The sequence below is a fragment of the Orbicella franksi genome, chromosome 4 (assembly GCF_964199315.1).
Source record: "Orbicella franksi chromosome 4, jaOrbFran1.1, whole genome shotgun sequence".
NCBI lineage: Eukaryota > Metazoa > Cnidaria > Anthozoa > Scleractinia > Merulinidae > Orbicella > Orbicella franksi.
The window spans coordinates 14751019-14770548 of record NC_138148.1 but is presented as its reverse complement, the minus strand read 5'-3'; the positions used below and the strand labels follow the sequence as shown (position 1 = coordinate 14770548).

General features: G+C 44.8%; 2 protein-coding genes across 2 annotated transcripts in view; both read left to right on the top strand.

The window, feature by feature from the left end:
- The first annotated feature begins 2226 nt into the window (after positions 1-2226).
- LOC145485544 (uncharacterized) lies at positions 2227-4351 on the top strand. The gene is made up of 3 exons (XM_081464201.1): positions 2227-2554; positions 2969-3118; positions 4206-4351. Exons 1-3 carry the CDS (start codon positions 2227-2229, stop codon positions 4349-4351), a joined length of 624 nt encoding a protein of 207 aa, XP_081320327.1.
- LOC145483533 (scavenger receptor cysteine-rich type 1 protein M130-like) overlaps positions 4326-19530 on the top strand; it is a 29886-nt gene continuing 14681 nt past the window's right edge. Inside the window, exon 1 of the mRNA XM_081462062.1 lies at positions 4326-5084. Coding sequence (XP_081318188.1) covers positions 4841-5084 — 244 coding nt within the window. The 5' untranslated portion in view covers positions 4326-4840. The remainder of the gene's footprint in view (positions 5085-19530) is intronic.

The window sequence follows — 19530 nt, the reverse complement described above, 5'->3', positions numbered from 1 at the left end:
TACCCTCACTCATCCACAATGAGCGATACTCAAGACTAACGACCTCTTTGACCTAGAATGGACATGAACATGAATCTTTCAACACTTAAGCTAACATTCGACATTTAATTGCTTCGCCCCATCCTTATCCAAAACGGGCCTTTGGCACCAAGGTTTTAGTTCCCACGTTGCTTTTGCTCTAAAAATGGAGAATACTTCTCTCAAACTACCAAGATAAAATGGTGAACGATTTCATTTCTTATAGTTGGCCTATTAATTGCACCGCACCTACATGTCCCGTCTCATCATTACATAATCATTCTTTAGCTTCACACTTTGCTTCTCATGTGCAAGTCCATATTGGCACTGAGTCATCCTGGAATGCTATGGCCAGACCCTTTGTTTGTCACCACTTTCTGGATGACTTTGTTTGCTCTCCTCTTCAGAAAATTCCTAAACGAGGTTCATCGATGTGACGGGTTGTTATGGACCTGATTTTTCTTTATAGCTCCTCAGTTAGTGATAGCATCCCACAAGATACTTATTTGGGCAAACATTGCAAGTTGCAATTACCCGGGATGGTCGGCTCGTTGAATGCATTCTTGAGAAGGCCTTAACTATCTTGTTTTCTAAAGACTTGTGGAGAGCGTACCAGCAGTTCCCTATCAATACCAAAGACTACAATTTACTTAAGTATTCTTATCAAGGACAATCTTATTCTGACACTCATTATTCTTTCGGCTTATGTACTTTGGCTATGATTTGCAATGTACGACAAAGGTGGTTAATTGTCCATATTTTTACAGAGCAAGGTTTTTTGGCAGATGTTTATCTCAATGACGTTTATGGCGCTAAATATTCTTCTCTTGCTTCTCTGGCTTTTCCTGACTCAGTCATTTCTCCAACTTGGACTGGATTCTTCACCTAAAAAGGATTCGCCGCCTTTGACCTCTGATTTGTCTTGGCATTCTCGTAGACACAGCAGCATTCTTTCTTGAGGTTCCTAGTAGCTGTCTCGAGGAATTACTAGCTGAACTCGCAACCTGGCAAGCAGCTACGTTTTTCACCAAGAAACAGCTTCAGTCTCTTAAGGTGAAGCTCTCCTTCGTCACTGTGTGTGTTAAACCTGGTGGAAACTTCAAGACTTGACTCCTTAACAGTCTTCACAGGTGCAAGTGCAAGTGGCCAGCTAACCACTATGCTCTTGGACATCCAGTGGTGGTTTGATTTTCTTCTCTGGTTTCACCACGCTTCTCTTATTAAGCCTTCATTTTGGGATTTTAAGAGCTTTAATTTTTCCAGTGGCATGCGTCTTCATTGAGGCGGCCTTAAGTTTGTCACACTGAGCTAGTTGCATCAAGTTCGTGTTTCCTGTTTGCATTTCTCCCTCTACTCAGTTACGGGGTCACAAATTTATCGTTGCATGCAATAATTCTGCAGCAGTTGCAGTCATCAATTTTAAAGTGCCTCTTCAGTCCTTGATTTGCTGCCTATTTAGTAACTTCCTGTTGATCAAGCTGTGACTAAGTTGCATAACGCTTTGTTGGCACCAACAAAGTGTCCAATTTTTGCATATTTTTGTAATTCTCAAGTTCTGTTCAATAATACCATTTCTTTTTTGCAAGTAGGATTTCTGTCTATGACGTTTGAAGATTAGAAAATATTGTTATTGCAGACATACAAATGGACAGTGGGGCATTGTTTCAAAAGATTGTTTCTTCGATAGCGTAGCTACTAAGTTGAGTAAACTTACCAGTATTTATCTAGTGAACAAGAAATTCAAAAGGAACAAGGCTATTGGCCTTGCTTTTTTAATATCTTGTGTTACTTGCTATCTGCGTTCCTACCTGTGACTTGCTATAGTCAAACGCTGTACCTTTATTTAAATGAGTGAAAGGATTTTCAACGATGTTGCTCTTTAAAGATAGACACTTTGTTTCATTTGCCCACATGGAAATGGAAAGTCCTTTTCTTCCAAAAGCTGAGTCAGGGATTCTAGTGACACTTAATACAAGACATTTTTTGTTCTTGCAGGACAATGTTGTTTAAGACAAAAAATATATTATTTACAGTGACCTCCCTAGTTTATAAACTCTTTATAAATGTGGTAACCGTTTTCTTTTAGTCACTAGACAAAGCGCTTATGGCAGTGATCGACCATACTGATATGTAACTTTAATGATATATAATTAATGCTAATTATCGATATCTTTTTGAAGGACTCCTGTCGTTAAAGAATTTTGTAAAATGGCTGGTACAGAGACAATTCATATCACATCTTTGATGACACTCTGTCTGATGTTTTATGGAGTACCTGCTCAACAATGTGCAACTGAAACTTCCATCTATGGAATGATGCTGAAACAACATGTGTTTAAGAAAATCACGACAACAAACTGGGCTGCACCTGCATTTGACTGTATAAAGACCTGCAACAATGACATCAGATGCCAAAGCTTTAATTATGTTATTTCCCAAGAAATGTGTGAGCTGAGCAACCGCACAAAGGAAGCAAGACCTGAAGATTTTGTGGGTGACTCTGACAGGTTTTATTATAGACGTCATAAGAAAAGAGGTAAATTTATGGACTACGTGAAATATGCACAAACCAAGAACTTCAGACATAGGAATAACAGTAAATTTTGTCACTCCATAAATTGTCGCAGACACTAAATTTTTGTGGTGCGACATAATTCTGGAAGAATGTGTTCCATTTCAAGTTTTCCTGATGCAATCACTTTTTTGGCCGTGGTTTGATGTCATGTAACCCTGAATAACTTGAAACAGCTGCAAATAACATATGAATTTCCATTCTGAATAGCCTGAAAGGAATATGAAAATTCCTTTTCAAAAGTGTTATCTCCTCTAATTAAACTTTGCTAGTAAATTGAGCCAAATAATGGCTATGAAACAGACAAATACACTTGTGTGATGGCTTATCTTATTTATTTGTGGAAATAAGCCTAACTGACAGCTTATCTCCCACCAGTTGCTCTTGGTTCTATCCCCGAGTTACCTGCTGAATCATGTAAAGAAATCAAAGCGAGCGAAGGAGTAGAAGCAGTCAGTGGCAAATACTGGTTTGATTCTATCAACCCTCAAGCAAGTGTACTTGCTTACTGTGACATGGACACAGAAGGTGAGTCAAGTGATGCGTGTATTGACTAAATGGCACAGGAAGTTTTAATCTTGGAAGAAACAGGGTCGAGAAAAAGTAAGACTCACTCTTCCCAGATTTTCTAAATTCATTGATAAGGTAAATAGCCCTGCATTCAACATACACACAAATTTACTACAGTCTCAAGGAGTTTAACCAAACTAATTGCATGTTGATCCATGTTTTAAAGCGTGTCATATGTTAGTGATACATTCTCATCCTATTCGAAACAGCTTTTCACTATCAAAGTAGGTCAATAGCTGGATTTCCTGGTTTTCTTCACCCCTCTTGCCAAACAATTGAGTATAAGTAGATTCACCGTTGTACTTATTTAATGAGTGATGGCATAGCTAGAAGGAGTTGTAGCACAAAGGAGTCGGTTGATCAATAAACTCTAAACCTATACAAATTATTCATGAAGAACATTGTGACTGCAATGGCTGCTACAGCGATGAACTGATCTTTCCACCTTAAAGTTGAAGAAGTGCTCGTAGATAAAACAAGACTATTTGGTATACAGCAAAGATGGTGAATACAATGTAATTTGATCCATCGATAGCTTTGGCACCTTTTAACTGGAGCATTACCAAAAATCATGCTGAAGGGTTTCAAGTGCGAAAAGTGTTTTTGTTCTACGAGTTAACTTGAATTACGTTTATTTTATAATACCTATATCAACACAAGCCATCTGTTAGTAGTTCGGGAGAAAAAAATTACCTCAACAGGATTCAAGCACACGAAATTCAGACTACTGCATCTGAAATCTTACCACTTGGACATCCAACAAGTGAGGAATTATTCATGAAGAACTCACAGATACAATGAAAGTACCAACTGCCGATTGATTGATGACCTTAATAAGTGTTCCACGTAAATAATGTTAATGATTATTCGTGAATAAATGATTGCTGTAAAATGTATGTTGTGTCACACAACATACAAACTCCTTAAAATCTTTTTGACCACCTTTATAATATGAAATATTAATATCACGAGTTGGCTTAAGGAGCCTTTGATGTTTATGGTATTGCAAGCATTACCATCTTGTTGTTATTGTTGGATTTCTCAGACATCGACGAATGCAGCGCCTCTATTGATGTATGTGGTGCCAATGCTGTCTGTGAAAATACTCCAGGGTCCTACTGGTGTCAGTGTAAAGCTGGTTTTACTGGAAATGGATGCACTGGTAAGGATCAACGATTTCCCGAATTGTAGTGTTCTGTAAGGTTAACTGAAAGTATTCATCATTTAACCTGTTAAACAATGAAAAGAGAGAGCACGTAGCATAACACTAAACAATCTTAAAGGTCACAAGGGAGAAGGAGGAGGTGTGTTGATCCTTTTCCACAAATATAGCAACAAATGAAGTCTTTGTGTTTTGAGGCTAAACTCACAATGGAGTATTCAGCACATTCATACTTTCTTTGGAACAATGTATGATGAAACAAAGGTTCAATAAAGGTTTTAGTAGATTTTTGACTTTGGCTGATAACCCTTACCTTGCCCACGATAACTTTCGACACCAGACACCACAGAAAACCTCATCCAATAATTGTTTAACATTTGACAGAGCCACTGGTGACAGTTACAAGCACCTGTGCCAATTTATTGCTAGAACAAACTAGCTCAAGTGGAATAATTTTATCAACCAATAACAGTGACTATGACTACAACTACAACACCAACTACTATTATGACAATGATATGGATTGTCAGTGGAATTTAACTTCAAGTACACAGGTGGAACTTACTTTCTTTACATTCAACACTGAACTGGATGCGGATTACTTGTATGTGTACGATGGTGGTTCGTCTTCATCTCCTCTGATTGGCCCTTTCAGTGGTACATCTTTGCCTTCCCCTATAACAAGCTCATCAAACAAACTTCATATCAGATTTACATCTAATGCTTCAGTAAGACGCCGTGGGTTTAGAGCAAGTTACAGAGGTAAGACATATTCTTATGTTTTTTGTTTATTTTGTTGTCCTCCCCCACCCCCCACGAACACCCAAATTGTTTTTTCTACACGTGTATTCCGTAGTTATGTCCAAGCCAAATTATGGGCTTTGCAGGCGGTTGCCCCTAAGGGTTAACGTATGTTGATTAAAAGGAGCTGCTCGTGGTTAACAGCAAGACATTGTAGCTTTGTCATTTGAACTTATCTTTACCTGGGAAATTATGCACAAAACTGAAAGTTCACAATATTCACAATTTCTAACTTTTAATGAAGAAAAGGTATGTCACTGAGATAGGAAAAATCAAATTGTACGGTGGATGTCAGACTTATCCTTGAACCCTCAAGCTGGACAAATAAACCAATTCTTGGTTGAGCCAATTTGGGGCACGGTATTTATGCTTCCTCCAACAAAGGACTGGATGAAACTGTGGCAGCTTTTCACTGGGTATCCAATTGGTAAAATCAGCACATCATCATACCCTCTACGTGCAACATCACTACCCTTTATAAGTCTGCATGCGAGCCAAGTGGCCCATCAGGCCGGAGCTTATCCCGGTTTCTGTAGCATGAAGCGACTAGGAGTATTTCTACTCCCCCCTGGATGGGATGCTAGTCCATCGCAGGGTTACCCCCAGCATTAAGTTCGCCGGTACCCATTTTTCACCTGGGTGGAGAGAGGCACTGTGAGAGTAAAAAAGTGTCTTGTCCAAGAACACAACACAATGTCCCCGGCCAGGGCTCGAACCCGGACCGCTCGATCCAGAGACGAGCGCACTAACCATGAGGCCACCGCACCTCCCACTACCCTTTATGGGCAGTACTATTACTTAGCGTAATTGTACAATGGCAAGTGGTATATTCTACTGTTTACAGAGCTAGATCACATTTTAGCTTAGCTTAAACGGAAAAGGTAAAAAAATCTGATCCTACGGATGCGTCGGCCAACGCATAGGCCAACACACTCCTAAATTTGAAATAAATGCCCCAGGCACTAATTCGAAGATTTATATTAGTGCAAACGTCCTTAAGAGAGTGTCCATGAGAACACCAGGCAGGAGGTGATACAGCTCAAATCACCAATTTCGCTCAAACTTGGCGCAAATGTCAAAATATTTTATTCCCTTCAAGTTAGCTGTCTTTGATTTAGTATTTCTGCAACAAGAAAGGCCGTGTGAAAATAAAATCCACTGGATCGTGTTCCCCTATTATCAGTCTCGAAGCAGATATTCATTTGAACTAGACAATTTGATTTCTCTCCCTGGCTCCATCTTAAGTAAAGTGCATATTTCGTGGTGTTCTGATTAGCCTTTAATTGATGGCAAATATCTGCACTGGGCAACAGCAAATACACATTATTCTACCATAGATAGTGAGAACAGTAGTAAAGGACGTTAATTTGAGCAGTAACCAATCAGGAGCCAGGGATTGTACCACGTGACCTAAAAATTCCCATACATTCTTTTAAATTTGAAAATCCAAGATGGCGCCCAGGTGTAAAAACATGGCGGCCGTGACGTCACAGTTCGCGCATGCGCAGATAAGGGGTAACATGAAATCGAGGTTGTCACATGCATAAGGCGCTAGCCAATGCCTGAAATCGAGGTTCGGAGGTGGAAAATAAAAGGGTGTTGAGTGTGTGAGTTTGTCATTGTTGTTTTTGAGATCGACAAGAAGAATGGCTTCAGAGAATATCAAGACCACGGTGAAGATTGAGAGTGTTCCTGAGGAGGAGTTACCACGAATAGACGACGAATCGAGAGAAGACTTTGCAGCGAGAGTGTTGGATGTCATTAAGGATGGTATTCACGGAAGGATAATGAAGAACGCTGTTTCTCACGCCATGGATGTCATCCTGCAGAAAGAAGTATCGAAGCTGGCGGATGAGGTGATGAGGTTCCGAAAAACTGTGAGTGATAAGATGCTTGCGGACGAGTCCAGATCGTTTGAAGACCCTGTGCGTTTGGAGAAGATGCCGGATGGATTTGAGGCCGGATGGAATGCGTGGAGGAGCGATAGTGAAGATAGAGAAGAGTTAGCCTACCAAGCATTTATCAAAGAAATTGCACCACGACCACCCATAGAGTGAAAAAAAACATTTTTAATAAAGATCATTTAACGAGAGAATGTACATGGTTTGTTGTGTTATATTTTTCATCATTCCTAGGGCTTGCTCGTCATGGGTTCCCAGGTGCACGAGGGATAACATCATGGTCTGTGGGGCTAGAAATTCTCCGTGAATGCCTGATGAGGATTCGAACACGCGTCCGAAGGGCCATATGTCGGAGAGGTCTTTTCTCAGGTACCATGGGTAGGGAAAATGTTGTGCTAGGAAGAGGAGCATGACATCTTCGTCTGGGTAGGGTTCGTCCAAATGGATTTTACATGCCAGGGGTCTCTAAAAATAAAAAATAATTTTTAAGACCCATAACTCGATTATTTTTTAACCGTTAGACCATCGCTTACCTCTTTAGGACTTGGTTTTGGGGTTGTCATGGTGAGGTTCGCCGAAATTTGCGGTTTTGCAATGAGGGCAGTGTGTTGGTGAGTGGCGTGATCTACAGGTTCCGTGATAGAATTGTTGACAACAAATGCTCTCGAAGTAGTCGTTGATACTGTGATTGGGTGTGAATCCTTCCTTACACCATAGACACTTGGGGTTAGCTAATGACATGAGTCTGAAAAATAGAACAAAACATTTTTTATTTGGACACGACTTAATTTTTACAGAGTTGGGACGTGTGCATGATCCTATTGACCTGCGCCCTTATTTACAAGAACGATTTAACATGATTGACACGTGACAGTGCCTCGGCATAGTGGTTTCCCAGGAAGACGGGTTCGTAACGGTTGGTATCCATGTTGATGTGCATGCCATAGATGGCGCCACAGCATGTTTTCCATACGCATCCTAGTCCCCAGGCTTCTCTAAGCTCTCCCTTGACGGGTTTTATGGATTTGTCGTGGGTCCCATTTCTACCCAATTCGAGGATCGGTAGGCGGCAGCATGGCCTTTTTTGTTTGCATACGTAACAATGGTCGTGTTCCATGTCTGAAAAATTTCATAATAATTGTTGGTAGACGTTTCGTGCAAAGTCTACATGAATCACTAAATCATTTATGTCGTCCTCGTCGGCGACCCCCAACCTCTCTTCAAGGAACAAGAGATCTATGGCGTCCAGAGCCACACCGATGAAACCTAAAAGGTTTTCTAGGTCCCTGTACAAAGTGGTCTCTTCTTCATCCTTCATCCACTCTTGCACTCGCTTTCTCAATGTGTTTAACTCGGAATTACAACGCTCTAACGCTTCCATACTCACTTGGGACGTTGAGAATCCACAGCAATGTTAGGGTCCACAGTCTTCTATAATGAGCGCTCATGGAATGACTCAGAGTGAAAGTGTACGGTCCGACTCGCTCGTTTTATACGTGTGGTAGGATAGTGTCCAGTCTACGACCGTGGGGCGTGGAGGGGGGATACCCCCCTATCCCCCGGGTCTATTAGGACCACGTGACTTCTACTCGGACTGTGATTGGTTGTTGACTTGCATAAAGCGTAGCGGATTCGTCCGCTCTTCACTCTAAGTCATTGTATTGAGCGCTATCATGGCATTGAGAGAGATTGGACTGCAAAACCATGTGCCTAGAAAACCTGACGTGACCTACGCGGAGGCCATTGATATGATGGACGAAGGTTGGACCAGGTTTTACGAAGCGATGGATTTCCCGATACGAGATTTGCTGTCTGGCCGTCGTTGGGTTATCCGTTTTAAAGACTCGAGTCAGCTCGAGGTGATGTTGCACCAGATCCTGTTATTCTTTGACGAACAGCGTGAGAACTGGACACGCAGCAGACGCCAATACCGCATTGTTGAGAAAGTGTTTGGCAGAACTTTGTTTAATGCCATCCTTGCCATTCGCAAGAACCTTGTTTGGAACCAGACCGTGAAGCCGCCTGTGGACCGGATCACGTTTCACCGTCTTATGTTGTGCTACGGTTTCGAACCGTTTCAGTCCACGTGGACAAAGAAACAAAAGAAGACGGCGAAGCGATACATGAATGTCATAAACTTTTATTATGAAGTTTTCAATAAGGTGGACCAGAATACAATGAGGCTCATGATCAATGCAAACGATAGGTTACCTAATGTGTAAAAATAAAAAAACGGAGTGTTTAAAAACTGTGTCTCTTTTTTCTTAGTTTGGGTTATTAATCAGTAGGTCTTGGGCTATTCCACGGGGGTATTCGTCGATCCATTGAAAGAACTTGCAGGCGCGCTTGGGACACTTGAGATAGAGCCTGTCCGGGTTGGCCTGGGAGTGGGAGGTGGCTAAGATCAGGGACTTGTTGCATAGACATCGGAAACGGGCTGGCTCGATGTTCCTGTAGCAGGGGTGGGTCTGTTCGGCGACGCGTCTCAGGTACGCACTCACACCTTCATTAACACCGCAGGTCACATAACACTTGGTGTAGAATCGTTCAGAGGGACATCGGTAATACTCAAACCAGATACCCCCTTCTTTGGTTTTCACACTCCCGTATTTCATGGGTACCATACAACGCGGGCAGATGTGAACTTGGGGGGTCAGTTGGTTCAGGAACTGATCGGGGTTGAATTCCTCCAACACTTGTACTTCGGTTGATTCTCCTCTGTGATCCACTTCAGGTGACACTTCTATGAGGTTGTCTTTCCTGAACCTATCGAGTCCTATCGGTTCCAGCACTTGCATGGTTCTAGGAGGGGATTCACTGATCACGGTCATGCATCCCCCTTGAATGGCAGGTAGATTTTTTGGGTCTGTATGAATAAGTTAGAGAACGCGTTAGTATCCCATCAAGGTGTTTTCACGTAGCATGGTTTCTAGGATGTGTCTGGTTTTTCGCACGTTCTTGGGGGTCAGTCTTAGTCTTCGACGTCGATGGTTACTTTTCATGTCGCGTTTGACTTCTTGACGTTGTATCGAAAAGGCGCTCCAAGGTTCAGAGAAGCCTTTGAGAGGGACGGTGGTCCAACTGACTGAGTCTGGGGTGATCTCTTTGAGTAGGACGCGTTCTTTGAAACGTAGTCTGGCACGAGTGTTTTTGAATAACCATCGATCTAATGTGGTTTGTAATTTACCTTCTCCTTCCAATCTCTTAGGCATGAGCAGTTCCAGTTTCTTTTTGGACAATTTTTTCTTTTTCCTGACGGGTTCGACGTGTGAATCCATGCGGACTGATTTTAAAAATGACTCGTGACGGAATACGCGGTTCTACTTTATAGGCAATTTTGGTTATCCAATCAGAGCCGTGTCATGTGATTGTCTTCATTTCGATTGGTTTTAAAAATGTACGCGTGATCAGTGAAAGTACGCGTACTGAGTGAATGTGGAGGTGACGCGCAGGTATAAAAGGAGCACGCATGCTGCGGTGAAATCATTCACGGTGATGAATCCTAGGATTTTGGATGAGAGAGACGTGAAAGAGATCGTTGAAGATCTGAGAGAACAGATTAATCGAGCTTCTGACGTTTTGGATTCAGTCGAAAAAGAAGGCGAAAGACCGTTACATGCTAGGATAATTGATTTGGAGATACGTCTTGTCTCTCCTTTGTACTATAGGCTCCAGAGGCACTTGATTGACTGGGGTGTGCGTGGTTGCTACCCTCATTTGTCGGGCTTGGAGATCACGAAGCGTGCGGATCGAGAAGGAAAGAAGTTTAACGAGTTTATCTGAGGGTGTCAAGATGAATTACTATAGCAACTCGAACCAGATTCGTGACCTCGTGGAGCAGAGCGTGGGTCAGAAGGTTCACACGCTTACAGATCTCGATGCCATTAAGGATGTCAGAGTGGACCTGTACATTTTTGACAATCTCTTCGAACCGTTAGGTCAAATACCCGATAGTCTGTGGTCTTTTCAGCTCTTGATGAGACGTCGTCCTGACTGGGGCGGTACGATTTTGGAGATGATGAAGAAGAACGAAAATGTTTACCTTTTCTGTGGTGAGTGGTGTCGCGTGATGTACAGAAGTGGTAGCGGTCAATTCAAATTCATGCATTGTCGTGAGCCCACCCTGGACGCCGAGAGTGTCTGTTTGATCGCCACGAATCACCTCACGTTCGTGATGGCAGATACCCTCCGTGATCTGTTTGAACCCTTGCGGTTCGCTCGCGACCTGTCACGACGGGTGTTGGAGTCAGACGAGAGTCCCAGGGTGGCAGAGTTACTGACTTTCAGAAAGGGAGATTACAGGGAAACGTGTCTGAAGTTGGAAGAGTTGATTTACGATCTCATGCATCAGCGTAATCTGTGGAAGGATCGGTTTTTCTTTAGTGCCATTGAAGCTGATCGGGATGACCTGTGTGGCGAGTGTAAGGAGAGTATGCGACAAGCATTCTATGTGAAGGGGAACGAGGCTGAAGCCCTGAAGTGGAGACCTGGTAAAGGGGAATGCGGTATGAGAAATTGTAAATATTATGCCCTGGATACCTACGAGGAAGACTGTGATGATCTTAAGAACACGGTACACGAGGATTACTTTTCAGACTAGTGTTTTTTCTCGCCTTCTTTTTCGTTTAGCCAATCAGAGGTGTTGTTTTTCGTAAGAACCAATCAGGCACGACGTTTTTGTACCTATAAGAAAGTTGAAATAAAATTGGATTGAATCATTTTGAACCATGTCTCATACCTTGTGTTGGTTGATATCGAGAGTGTGTGCGACCATGGCCGATCGGTGGAGTTGGACGACTTTGTGTTCCAAGTGCACTAGAGTCTATGCGCGATACGGTCGTGAACCCATCCCCTGCGATGTCAGTGATTCGCCCCTGGACGTGTTTGACTATACCGACGTCGAACCTAACGTGATGCGTTTTGTCGCTTATATCTTGTGGTTGAAACGTCAGCCCGATTCATTTAAGAAGTATCTCGAGGTACGAGAGCAGCGTTTCGAGTTGTGGAGACAGTGCGTGTACAAACTTTATCGACTATGAAGAAAGGTCAAAAGAAGAAGCCGATTTCGACAGGGACTTTACTGGGACGGTATCGGGATCCCTCCAGACCCGGTAGTCTGGGTGGTCTGACGCGATTCGCTAAGGCCAATCAGATCTCGGTACCGCGTGCAAGAGAGGTCCTGCAGCGTGATTTGGGGTACACGCTACACAAACCCAGACGTCGTCGGTTTCCCACCGCCCCTGTGGTGGTGTTCGGCATCGACGAGCAGTGGACGGCCGACCTGATCGAGGTGGTCAACATTGCCAGGTACAATCGAGGGTATCGTTATCTCTTGACGGTGGTGGACGTGTTTTCCAAGCACGCCTGGGTCCAACCCTTGAAGAGCAAGACTGGTAAAGCGGTGACGGAGGGCATGGCTAAGATCTTGAAAGGAGGTAGAAAACCCCTCAATCTTCAGACGGACGACGGGAAGGAATTCTACAACAAGACGTTTCAGGATTTGATGAAGCAGAAAGGCATTCATCATTTTTCGACGCGGGGCGATACGAAAGCCAGCGTGGTGGAACGGTTCAATCGTACCTTGAAAGAACGTCTGTACCGGTACTTCACCGTGAAGAATACGTTGAAGTTTGTACCCGTGTTACAAGAGATGGTCCAAGGGTACAATCGATCGTATCATCGCAGTATCAAGATGGCTCCCAATAAAGTGACTTTAACCAATAGCGATGACGTGTGGGAGACTCTTTACGGAAACCGCAGAAATATTGAAGAAGTATTGAAGAAACCGCAACTCAACGTCGGGGATCGTGTGAGATTGAACAAGAAGTTCCGACAGTTCAAGAAAGGGTATTTACCTGGTTGGACCGAAGAGGTGTTTGTGATACGTAGGGTGCGTCCGGGTAAGGTCACCACGTACAAGGTGGAAGAATGGGACGGGACTGCGGTCGAGGGCACGTTTTACGCGCAGGATTTGCAAAAGGTGAACGTGAAAGACGACGATTTGTTCCGCATCGAGAAGATCGTCAAACGAAAAGGGGATAAAGTCTTGGTACGCTGGAAAGGTTGGCCAGTCAAGTACGACAGTTGGGTGGATAAGAAAGGCTTGTACGTGACCCAAAAGCCCAAGACGAAAAAACAATGAGAGAATTTTACGTACAGTTGATGAGCAATGCCAGCACGAACGAGTTTCCGGACAACAAGGCCAACAGTTTCAAGAACCGGCTACCGAACCCGCTCCTGTTTGAGTCCGACAAGGAATGGAAAGTGGGTTTGAGTAGTGTTTCTTATCCGCCTCCACCCCCTCTACGTTACCCACAAATGCATCACCGACCCCACCTCTTCGAAGACGACGACAAGCTATTGGAATTCGATTGGACCATCGAAACCTTTCAACTTAGTTCAAACGGTATCTGGTATCCAAATATCTACCGCGTTAGCTTTTACATCAATGGTTCAGATCTACACGAGGACCGAGTCAAAGTCACGAGTGGGAAATCGCTCATGCGATACTTGGTGAATCGTTACCAAGACCGTCTGACGAAGTACATGGAACGTACCAATGAAAATCTACGCGCTCCTGACGGGAAGAAATACTTCGTCACGTTTCGTTGGGAAGGGGATTCTTTGGTCATCGACAACACCGATACGTTCCTCGATCAGAAAAATATGAGAATGCGACCCAAAATCTGGTTTGGTCCTAAGATGGTCGAGAAGATGAAGTGGGTGAAAAAGACTGGACTGGACTCCTACGAATTGACGAATCACGTAGTTAAACTCTTCAAAGACGACAAAGTACCCGCTTTCAAACTCGATTGGGTCAACGGATCCAGTTCTCAATCCACGAATTTTTGGAACATCACGGACGACGGATCCTTACAGCTCAGTCCCTATTGCAATTGGCGTTTTGACTATCTGGACGAACTCTACGAACAACACTATGGGGGTGACGTCAAAGTCAGTCAGAGTATTCGTCCGCCCATGTACTTGTATTCGAATGTGGGACGCGGCACGATCACGGGGAATCGCGTGACGGATCTCTTGAGAGAAGTCCCTCACGACCCTGACAAGGTCAACTTCGAACCCGCTCACATCCAATATAAACCCGTACGCAGCAACGTGATGGATATTTTGGAGGTGCAATTGGCTGAGAACGATGGAAAACTAGTGGATTTTTCCTCGGGCGTGACCTCGGTGACCTTACACTTTAAGGATGGTGGAACCTCCCAGTGAACTTTACGTGCAGTTGATGAGCAATGCCAGCACGAGCGAGTTTCCGGACAACAAGGCCAACAGTTTCAAGAACCGTCTGCCCAACCCGCTACAGTTGAGAGAATCGGGATGGAAAGTGGGTGTCAGCGACCTCTCGTTTCCGTCTGCGGTGCGTAAGATGGACTATCAAGATAATATTCTGTTTCAATTCTGGTGGCTGGTGCTGTTAAATCCTCGACACAACCTCTACACAGAAGAAACGATCCAGATTAAAGAAGGTGATTTGGACTTCACACCTAGTAACGGTACCGAGCTCATGAACATCATACGAGATCGATACATTATGGGTTTGAGGGATCAAACGGTACACGGACTGCAAATGTTCAAGAAAAAGAGCAACGCCAACGATCCCACCGAACTGCTGTACACGGTCATGAATCGGTCCGAGAATGGACAATGCGTCATCGACAACTCGAGAACGTGCACCACTCTCAAGATCAACAGTAATGCTAGGTATCCACAGCTGTCCATCGGCATGGAATTGGCCAAGAAGATGAAATGGATCAAGCTGGGAACGTTGCAAAACGGACAACCGGGTTACGTCATGGGACCCAACTTGAGAAAAGAATTTCCCGAGGTCGTACCCAATGCCACGGACTTGATCGTGGCCACGAATAATGGGGACGAGATTTTTTACAAGATCGACTCGAGAGCGTTACATTTGAGTTGTTTCATCAATTGGGTGTTCACGAACCTGGATCGTAGTTACGAAGAGGCGTTCTGTCGGAACCGTCGTTCCTTGTTCGTGTATTCGAATGTGGGACAGAGCATGGTGACGGGAAATCAAGTCACGGATCTGTTGAAACAAGTTCATTACGATCAGAACGTCGTCGACTTTCAACCGAGACACATCCTATATCTACCGGTGCGCACATCCGTCTTGGACATTGTCGAGGTGCAATTATCTGAGGACGACGGAAAACTGGTGGACTTTGCGTCGGGAGTGACCACGATCACGTTGCATTTCAAGAAAGGATGAAAGATTTTTACGTCACCTTACCCAGTCACAGCAGCAAGGGCGAGTTTCCTAAAAACACGTCGAACAATTTCAAGATCCGGTTGCCTAATCCCATACGTCTTGAGGGAGAAGGATGGATAGTGGGGTTGAGTAGCATCACCATGCCGGATGCTCAAGTGGCGCTTCCTTCCTTGACGGAGAAAGATCCTCACGATAAAAAAGTCACCTTGGCCCGTTACGTATGGCGATGCCTATTCGGTAGTGGACATGATCTGGGAGCCGCCAACTTTGATACGGAGGATCTCAAAGAGGTGTTCTACAACGTGGATGGCGTTGGATTCATGAAATCCATGATTGCCTATTTCCAGAGACGACGCATCTTCGCTAACTATGGACCCAAATTAGGCTCCAAATATGTCACGTCTGATGGGAAGAGAACCTACATAGAATTCAGGTGGGAAGGTGATGAATTGGTCACACACAACGAAGACATGATTAGACCCATCACAGACATACCTGCATTACGCTTCAATGTCGACCTGGCTACGAAAATGGGATGGATCATTAAGAAGGGGAGTTCGTACGAACTGGGACCTAACTTGCAGATCGAATTCTTCAAAGATGAAATTCCAGACATAGGCGTCGTCGGGGACTTACACGACTCGGATGGATTACCTGCTTTTTGGGTGATCGAAACAGAATCATCGGGATACAGTTTTTTGAAACTCAGCATCTATTGCGATTGGCGTTTTCTCAACCTGAAAAAGGCGTTCGAAGTCGTGGTGGGGAACAGTTCGCGTTCCCTGTTCTTGTACTCCGACGTGGGAGGCAGTAGCGTGGTGGGGAATCAAGTCACGGATTTACTGAGAGAGGTCAACTTGATTCGAAAAGGGGCCGGTACTCAGTATTTCGAACCTTATCACGTTCAATATATTCCTGTGCGCAAAGACTTCATCGACATTATACAAGTGCAAGTGGCTGAGACAACCGGTAAATTGGTGACGTTTGGAACGGGTAATACGATCGTGACGTTACACTTCAAGAAACCATGATCGGCGGAACACTAGTACGATTTCATCCCGATAAAATGAAGCAATCTGGAGACGGATTCGGACCCATGTGGAAAGACGTCAAGAAACGAGGTCCTACCATTCTAAGAGACGTCTTGACCGAGACGGCCATGGAGGGTCTGAAAGGTTTAAATGCGGGTGGCAAAGGAAAAAAGCCCAATTGGAGAGGAGGACTCGCAGGGATCAAGAGAGGAGCGACAAGGGCTGTGAAACGTAAAGCGACGCAAGAGCTACAGCGAGCGTTGTCCAAAAGAGTGAGAAAAGACCTCTTTGGACTATGATTCCCATCTACTCGAGACGCGTGAGACGTATCCCTGTAGGGGTACGCACGTATAAAGGGGGTTCGATACTCCGCGCACGCTCAAAACGTCCAAACTATCGTTGGGTACAGTCCGCACTGAGAAGGAAACGAAGACGACCTAGACGACGACGATGACGGACATGGTGGCTCATGCCAGGTCGGCGGGGGTTCGTAACCCTCGCCTGAACATGTTCAGTGTCCCTCCCACGGATCTGAGCATGGCGTCTAGACGTGTGGTGAGAATCAACCCGTTCAATACGGGCATCAACCCTGTGACGTTTCAAGTCGACCCTCAGGAAGACTTTATCGACTTGAACGAGAGTTTCTTTGAAGTGGAATGGAGTGTCAAGAAAAGCGACGCTTCGAATCTGCTGGCTGCCGATATCATTGGACTCGCCAACAATATTGCCAACACCCTCTTCAAACAGATCAACGTGAGATTGAATGGGACTCTGATCAGCCCTCAGACTGATACTTACCACTACAAAGCCTACCTAGAAGCGCTGTTGAACTACGACCGAGACGACGGTGAAACGATCCTAGCACCCAATGGGTGGTACAATTGTCTCGGTGTACCCGACGATGGAGATGGCGATCAATTGACTGCCAATAAGCTGAATCCGTCTCACAATGATTACAAAGCGCTACCTCAAGATCTCAAGAACTTGGTCGATGCAAGAGTCCAGTTCCTAGGTGGAAAGAGAGTGACTTTGAGGTTCAAACCTTACCTGGAAGTGTTTCATCTCAGCAAGTTACTGGTACCCGGAGTTCAGATCCAGATCGACATGTACTTCAATGACCCAGCTCTGTGGACCATCCGATGGGGCGGTGCCGCTTCTCTGAGACTGACCGAACCCGACGTGAATGTGAGATTGTTCCTGTCTCAAGTGAGAGTGACTCCCTCGGTGTACCGAGAAGTCATGTCTACCATGAAAAGTGGAAGAGTGGTCACTTACCCCACGGTGAGAGGTGAAATTCGTACCTACTCTCATCCCAGCGACGATCGTCATTTCGAGTGCAACAATCCTTTCCACAATCAGCTACCTAATCGGTTAGTCGTGGTATTGTTGAAACAAGCTGCCTTTAATGGAACCATCACGGAGAGTCCGTTCAATTTTGGAAGATTCAATATCTCTTCCATCAAACAATTGGTGAGAGGTGAAGAATACCCCTACGAGACCTTGGAGCTCGATCACGATGGGGACGAAAAAGATCAGAGAGGCTACTACAGATTCCTCCAAGCCTCGGGAGCTTTGTGTAGGGGAAAAGGAAACATGGTACGAAAAGTGGACTGGGGTTACGGCAAGAGATGCAACCTGTTTGTATTTGACAACACAGCCAACGGATGTTTGGACAGTCCAGTGTTGAACCCCAAGCAGTCAGGCGAGTTGCGTCTGATGATCGATTTTGGAGCCAACCCGGGAGAAAACTTGACCGTCTTGTTATACGCCGAATTCGAGAACTTGCTGGAGATCAACGAGAACAGAGTCGTCACCTACGACGTGTATCAATGAGATAAATGGAGAAAGTAGCCCTGAATAATTTACAATTGGATCATTTGGCACGAACGAATCCGTCCCTACGCTGTGTCTTTTACGGGACGGTACCCTGCGATCGCCTTCCCAGGACAGTCCCCCAAGAAGGACCGACCGCTTACATCGTGAACACGGACCCTCACGACAAACCGGGCGTGCATTGGATCGCTTTGTGGGCCGACAAGGACAAGTGCGAGATCCTGGACAGTTACGCCCTGCCGTTGGACGCGTACGGAACCGTCCAGCCTCTCCAAGCGTGGTTGGACCGTCATTTCAAGTACCATATTTACAACGGCAAGAGTTTACAGTCCCTGTTCAGTCAGAGTTGCGGCGACTACGCCTTGATGTTCCTGATCGACCGAGCCGAGGGTCGTGACATGAACGCGTTCTTGAATCGTTTTAAGAAAAACGAATTTGTAGAGAACGATCGTAAAGTAGGACAGATGTTGAAACGTTTGATCGTGGACGAGTTGACCTGGCGCAAGATTTGTAAAACCCCGTGTCACCAGGACACGGTAGGTTCCTTTAGAGGAGTGCGTCATTTGTTATAAAGTAAGCTGTTCTAAATAAAAGAGGTTCATTTTTGAGAAAAAGGATGTTGCGTAGTGAAGTCCGATGGTTCCGTCGATTCTTAGAACTGTGTCGAGAAGAGACTACGAAATTGTCCTCGGACGATCCTCTTCGACAGGTAATTGAACGCATTTTGGATTGTGACAGTTACCGTCGAGTCCGATTCATACTGGACCGGGAAAAAGATGATTGGCTTCGATACGTCATTTTACACCTGAGTATCCGAGCCAGACTTCAAACGAACGCTAGTAGAGATTACAAGTGTTACCCGTATTGGAACGTGCTTCGATACGGCAATAAGTCCTTACGCCATCACTTTGCGAGTGCATAAAAGGTGCGACGTAAAAATAAAAAGGGTTCATTATACAAGACACACTTCATGGATCTACAGTTTAGAGGGCATCGATATTTGGACGACGTGATAGCCAATTTGGAAAAACGCTACGGAAAACCGAGTAAAAAAGCGCCTCAACCCAGTGCTTTCAACATGGTACGACAAAAACAACCCCGACCCGCAAGAAGAAGAGTCGCTCTTCAACTGGCTCCAATGGGTGTCCTTGACACTGGTGCCTTACCTACGACCGTGACCACGCGTAGGAAACGCAAGAGAGCCACGCCCGCTAAGCCAATGCTTTCCGAGAAAGAAGATAGGAAAAGAAGAATGAAAAAGAGGCATTGGTACGAGGACAAGTTCGGAGACTTGAGTAAATTCGCCAAGAAACCTGGAAAGAGAGCCGCTGCCAAGAGGGCCAGGGCCAAGATCAAGAGTAAGGCCAAGAAAAAACCCGTCTGTTTCAATCGTA